We start from the raw sequence: 6,585 nt of genomic DNA, 5'->3' as shown, positions 1-6,585 counted from the left end.
GGGACGGGGAGGGGACCCCGGCGTCCAGGCAGGGAACCCCCAGCGCTCCCAGGGACAGGGAGGGGACCCCGGCATCCGGGCAGGGAACCCCAGCGCTGCCAGGGACGGGGAGGGGACCCCGGCGTCCAGGCGACTCACGGGGTCGAAGACCAGCAGGCGGCAGAGCAGGTGAACGGCCTCGTGGGTCGCCTCCCCCGACAGCAGGTGCAGCACGGATAGCGCGGGCTGGGACGGACGGACGGACATGGAGCCTGAGTGGGGCTCCCCTCACCCAGGTCCCCCCAACCACCCCACACCCCCGGCCCAGCCCCCCACTTCCCCCAGCCCCCCGCTTTCCCCATCCCAGCCCCCCCCATCTGAGCCACCAATTCCCTAGCCCAGGCCCCCATGCCCCCAGCCCAGCCCCTGATCTCAGCCCCCCAGCGACCTGGTGGAGCTGTGCAGGCAGAGGGGGCTGCGCAGGGGGAGGCTCACCAAAGAACAGCTCATTGCCCAGCTGGAGGAGGACGATCGGTCGGAGGAGCCGGTCCCTGTCCCTGAGGGAAGCAGCCTGGCAGATGCTAGGCAGGCCCCAGTGTCTGTCCCAGCTGGGAGTGGTCAGCCGGCTGCTGAGGGCTTCCCGAAACCCTCCCTTCCTATGCCTAGGGGAGGGGCTGGGAGGAGCCCAGCAAATACCGTGGGCCCCGTGACCCCCCCGGCCAGCAGGGGATCCTCCCGGCGGAGCTCCCCATCGCTGGAGCTGAGGCGGCTGGAATGGGAGAAGGAGATAAGGCGGAAAGAGCTGGAGCTGAGGCAGCAGGAACTGATGGAGGACCGAGCAGAACGGGAGAAACAGAGACAGCATGAGGAGAACCAGCATCAGCATGAGCTGGAACTGGCCAGGCTGAGGAGCAGCGAGCCCCCGGCTGCGGTGAGCGAGGGGGGACCCAAGACTGCAAAGAGCTTTGATAAGTGCTTCCTGGCCCAGCGTAAGGAGGGGGAGGACATGGATACCTTCCTGACGGCCTTTGAGAATACCTGCGAGCTGCTCCAGGTTGACCCTGCAGACAGGCTCCAGTTTCTCATCCCCTCACTGGACCCCACAGCCAGGGAGGTGTACAGCCGACTGAAAGGGGCGGAGACAGGGGACTACGAACTGTTCAAAAAGGCCCTGCTCCGCGAGTTTGGGCTGACCCCTGAGACGTACCGGAAAAGGTTTCGGAGTCAGCGTAAAACCCGTGAGGTCACATACCTACAACTGGCCAACCGGGCGCAGGGGTATGCCCGCAAGTGGACAGCTGGGGCCCAGATGAAGGAGGACCTGGTTAAACTGATCGTACTAGAGCAACTGTATGAGCGGTGCCCATCCGACCTGAGGCTGTGGTTGAGGGACAAAAAGCCAGAGAACCCGCGACATGCAGGGCGGCTGGACGACGAGTTTGTGGACAGTCGGTCAGGGGGTGCACAGGAGGAGTCCCAAAGGAACAGGCCCGCCATGATGCAGAGAGAGAGTCACCCTGGGACCTCCCATAGGGGAAGCATGGAGAACCCCCTCCCAAGAGGAACATCCGGCATCAGGACCAACCGACCGGCTCGAGGGGACCCACGGGACATGGGCTGCTATCACTGTGGCCAGAGAGGCCACATACGGACCCAATGCCCCAAGCTCAGGGACAGACTGAGCAGACCGAACCCACACAGGGTTGACTGGGTAGAGACCCAGCTGGACGAGGGGCAGAGTTCCCACGCAAAGGGGGCTGGCAGCTTATCAACTGCTCAGGAGAGAGGAGGGCCCCAGGCCAGCTCCTCTGGGGGGCCGGATGCTCCGGACACCAGGTTCTCTGTTTACAGGGTGGGCGCGGGGCTGTCCCTGCGGAGCGAGTGCCTTGTTCCCCTGGAGGTGGATGGGAAGAAAGTCTATGGACACTGGGATACCTACCTGACCCTGACGGGCGTGGGCGGGACCCCATTCAAGGTGCCCATGGTGAGGGTACACCTGAAATGGGGGGCCAAGGAGGGCCCCAAGGACGTGGAGGTACACCCGTATTTGCCCACTGAGGTGTTGATGGGGGGGGACCTGGAGGACTGGCCAAGCAACCCCCAGAATGCACTGGTTGTGACCCGTAGCCAGAGCCGGCGAGGGGCACTACGCCCTGACCTTGGGAAGGATGTCACATCGGAGGCACAGAACCCTACCCTGGTGGGGAGGGAACACCCAAGGACAAGGCTCGGGGGGGCTGTGGCTTCCGACCCAGCTGGCGAGAGGGAGCCGGTCCCCATCCCTTCCCCAGCTGCCGAGTTCCAGGCCGAGTTGCAGAAGGACCCCTCCCTGCGGAAGCTAAGGGACCTGGCCAACCTCAGTGTGGTACAGACCATGATGAGAGGTTGCAAGGAGAGGTTCCTGTGGGAGAAGGGATTCCTATACCGAGAGTGGGCTCCCCCAGGGGAAGTGGAGTCCTGGGGGGTCAGGAGGCAGCTGGTGGTACCCCAGAAGTATCGCCACAAGCTACTGTACCTGGCCCATGACATCCCTCTCGCAGGGCACCAGGGAATCCGGCGCACCAGGCAGAGGCTGCTACAGAACTTTTACTGGCCTGGGGTCTTTACCAACGTCCGACAGTACTGCCGATCTTGTGACCCCTGCCAGAGGGTGGGGAAGGCCCGGGACAAGGGGAAAGCGGCGTTGAGACCTTTGCCCATCATAGAGGAGCCTTTCCAGAAGGTGGCCATGGACATAGTGGGGCCTCTCAGCAAGACGACCCGGTCAGGGAAGAAATACATTCTGGTGGTGGTAGATTTCGCCACCCGCTACCCCGAGGCAGTGCCCTTATCGTCCATCGAGGCAGACACTGTGGCAGATGCGCTGCTGACCATTTTCAGCCGAGTGGGGTTTCCCAAGGAAGTCTTAACGGACCAAGGGTCCAACTTCATGTCGGCCCTACTCCGGTGCTTGTGGGAGAAATGTGGGGTCTGGCACAACTGGGCCTCAGCGTATCACCCCCAATCCAACGGGCTGGTGGAGAGGTTCAACGGGACACTAAAGATGATGCTAAAAACATTTATGAACCAGCACCCGCAGGACTGGGACAAGTACTTACCTCACCTGCTGTTCGCGTACAGGGAGGTACCCCAGGAGTCTACCGGGTTTTTGCCTTTCGAACTGTTATATGGAAGGCGGGTAAGGGGGATGTGGTGTTGGCCGTGTTTGGACACTGGGAGGAGCAGGGAGATGACCCTTTAGTAGATCTATTCCCTGGGACAAGAGCTGGTTCCCCCCTGGAAACAATTCCCCTCTCTGATCAGCTGACCCCGGCCCAGCAAGCTGAGATCGGAGGGGTGCTGCATCTGTACCGACAGCTGTTCTCCAACCAGCCGGGACGCACTAATCTGACTGTCCACCGGGTGCAGACAGGATCGCACTCGCCTATAAAATGCTCCCCCTTCCGAGTCACAGGGAAAACTGCTCAGGACCTGGAAAGAGAGGTCGGGGACATGCTGGCTTTGGGGCTGATCCAGCCATCTTCCAGCCCTTGGGCCTCGCCGGTGGTGCTGGTCCCCAAAAAGGACGGGTCGATCCGGTTCTGTGTGGACTACCGGAAGCTCAATGCCATCCCTGTAGCCGATGCCTACCCCATGCCCAGGCCTGACGAGCTCCTAGACAAGCTGGGAGGCGCTCGGTACCTGACCACCATGGATCTTACAAAGGGCTACTGGCAAGTGCCGCTGGATGCAGATGCCAGGCTGAAATCGGCCTTTACCACCCCTCTGAGGCTCTATGAGTTCCTGACCCTGCCTTTCGGCCTCAAGGGAGCGCCGGCCATCTTCCAGCGCCTGGTGGATCAGCTACTGAGGGGGATGGAGAGTTTTGCCGTGGCGTATATTGACGATATCTGCGTCTTTAGCCAGACCTGGGAGGACCACGTGTCCCAGGTTAGACAAGTGCTGGACCGACTCCAGGAGGCTGGGCTGACCGTAAAAGCTGAGAAGTGCAAGGTGGGGATGGCTGAAGTATCCTACCTAGGTCACCGGGTGGGGAGCGGCTGCCTAAAGCCAGAACCAGCCAAAGTGGAGGTGATCAGAGACTGGCCCACTCCGCAAACCAAAAAGCAGGTCCAGGCCTTTATTGGGATGGCGGGGTACTATCGAAGGTTCGTGCCCCACTTTAGCTCCATAGCCGCCCCCATCACTGAGCTGTGCAAGAAGGGGAAGCCAGACAAGGTGGTCTGGACCGAGGAGTGCCAGGACGCTCTCCGGGTGCTGAAGGAGGCTCTGGTCAGTGGCCCAGTTCTGGCAAACCCAGACCTTGACGAGCCCTTTATGGTGTTCACCAATGCCTCAGACACGGGACTGGGGGCGGTGTTAATGCAGGAGGATGAAAAGGGGGAGAGACACCCGATCGTGTACCTGAGCAGGAAGTTGCTACCTCGGGAGCAGAACTACGCGGCCATCGAGAAGGAATGCCTGGCCATGGTGTGGGCCCTCAAGAAACTAGAGCCATCTCTCTTTGGGTGACACTTCACCGTGTACACCGACCACTCTCCCCTGACCTGGCTGCACCAGATGAAAGGAGCCAACGCCAAGCTCCTGAGGTGGAGCCTGCTCCTGCAGGATTATGACATGGACGTGGTCCATGTGAAGGGAAGTGCCAACCTGATAGCGGACGCGTTGTCCCGGAGAGGGGGCCCTGAACTTCCCCAGGTCACTGGTCAGAGTGACCCCGCTCAGTTCAGTCTCCAACGGGGGAGAAATGTGACGGAGCAGGGAGCGGGGCGCATTTGACCTGGGAATGTTGCGGGGGAGTTTTACTCGGACTGTCTGCATGGGGGATGGGATAGCAGGGGGTGACTTTACTTGAGGGACAATACCTGAGGCAGGAGGGGGTTCAGTTTGGAGCTGGCTGGGAACAGGAGGGAGCGCCAGGGTTGGGGTCTGAGCTCCTTGCCCCCCAGAGGGACCTGTCCGAGGGGTCCTGGTTGTACCTACAAGCTCTGGTCTGGACTGTGTTCCTGTCGGCCAATAAACCTTCTGTGTTACTGGCTGGCTGAGAGCCCCCCGTTTCCCCAGCCCCCACTTTCCCCAGCCCCCCACTTCCCCCAGCTTCCCCAATCCCAGCCCCCCACATCTCCTGCCCAGCCCCCCCAATCCCAGCCCCTCATTTGCCCCAGCCCAGCCCCCCGATTCCAGCCCCCCCACTTCCCACAACACCCCTCACACCTTCCCCCAGTCCCCCAGGGTCTCACCGGTTTGTGGGCCCCTCGCAGCACGTGGGCCCGGGCCCCCTCGCAGGCCGAGCGCAGGGCGTGGGGAGGGGGGGTGCCGAGTAGGTCTGTGATCAGGTCCAGCTGCAGGGTGTTGTGGGGGGTGGAGTTAATAGGGGGTGCGAGAGCCTCCCCCCATGCAACCCGCCCCCACTAGCCCCTCCCCCAGATCCCCTCCCCACCCCCTCTAGTCCCTCTCCTTCCACCCAGATCCCCTCCCCACTCCTCCCCTCCCCACCCATCTCCAGTCCATCCCCTCCCCCAGATCCCCTCCCCACTCCTCCCCTTCCCCCCAGATCCCCTCTCCCACCCCTCCAGTTCCTCCCCTCCCTCACTCCTTCCCTCCCTCCCAGATCCCCTCCCCCACCCCTGGCCCCCCACCTGCTGGATGGGGCTGGAGGCCTGGAAGAGGATGCGCCGGCCGAGCAGCTCGGCGAAGATGCAGCCGACGGCCCAGAGGTCGATGGGGGGGCCATAGTGGGGGGTGCCCATGAGGATCTCGGGGGCCCGGTAGTACTGGGTCACCACCTCCTGCGTCATGGGCTGCCCCTCATCCGGCTCCTCCAGCCGCGCCAGCCCGAAGTCGCAGATCTGCCGCGGGGAGGGGGTGAGCCCGGACGCCTGGGTCCCCTGCCCACCCGCCTGGGTTCTCCTGCCCCGCCTGCCCGCCTGGGTCCCCTCACCCACCCACCTGGGTCCCCTGCCTGGCCCATCCTGCCCGCCTGGGTCCTCTCACCCGGATGCCTGGGTCCCCCGCCTGCCCGCCTGGGTCCCCTCACCCGGACGCATGGGTGCCCTGCCCATCCCAGTTTCTGGGGAGCATTGCAGGGCCCCCTAGTGGAACAGTCCAGACGCCCAGGTCCCTTTCCCTGTCCCGGTGTATGGGAGCCATCCCGGACGCCTGGGTCCCTTTCCCTGTCCCGGCAGAGCTCTGGGGGCAGGGCTGGGCTAGCAGGGGGCTGCAGGTCTCACCTTGAGGACGCAGTTGCTGTTCACCAGCAGGTTCCCCGGCTTGATGTCCCGATGGAGCACGCCGGCCGAGTGCAAATATTTCAGCCCTGCGGGGGGGGGGGCAGCGTGGGGGGGGGCTGGGATTGGGACCCCCCAATCTGCCCTTCTCCCTGCTCAGGGATCCCCCCAGGATCCCTCCCCCCCCCCGGTGCCAAGATAAGCGGGGGAGGGGGGCAGGGGCCGAGAAGGGGCCAGTGAGTATGGGGGGGATGCAGGGTGGCCAGGGGAGGGGAGTGCACTGGGGATGGTGTATTGGGGTGGCTGAGGATGGATATTTGGGGGGCCCTGAGGATTGGGAGGTTTCGGGGGGCTGTGGGGATTGGGTGAGACAGTTGAG

The 6,585-nt window shown here is 63.4% G+C and overlaps 1 protein-coding gene across 1 annotated transcript; it reads right to left on the bottom strand.

Moving 5' to 3' along the window:
- Nucleotides 1-67: 67 nt before the first annotated feature.
- LOC113409591 (serine/threonine-protein kinase NLK2-like) lies at nucleotides 68-6,325 on the bottom strand (the record flags this gene model as incomplete). The annotated part of the gene is made up of 4 exons (XM_026663702.2): nucleotides 68-225; nucleotides 5,220-5,321; nucleotides 5,619-5,828; nucleotides 6,210-6,325. Coding segments are annotated over 4 exons (586 nt in total), but the record flags the coding sequence as incomplete, so codon positions are not given.
- Between the last annotated feature and the right edge of the window lie 260 nt (nucleotides 6,326-6,585).

This window comes from Terrapene carolina, unplaced genomic scaffold (genome assembly GCF_002925995.2).
Source record: "Terrapene carolina triunguis isolate 2854851 unplaced genomic scaffold, T_m_triunguis-2.0 Scaffold33903, whole genome shotgun sequence".
NCBI classification, from domain to species: domain Eukaryota; kingdom Metazoa; phylum Chordata; order Testudines; family Emydidae; genus Terrapene; species Terrapene triunguis.
The sequence above is the reverse complement of the archived record's forward strand: the minus strand, read 5'-3'. Positions and strand labels throughout refer to the sequence as shown.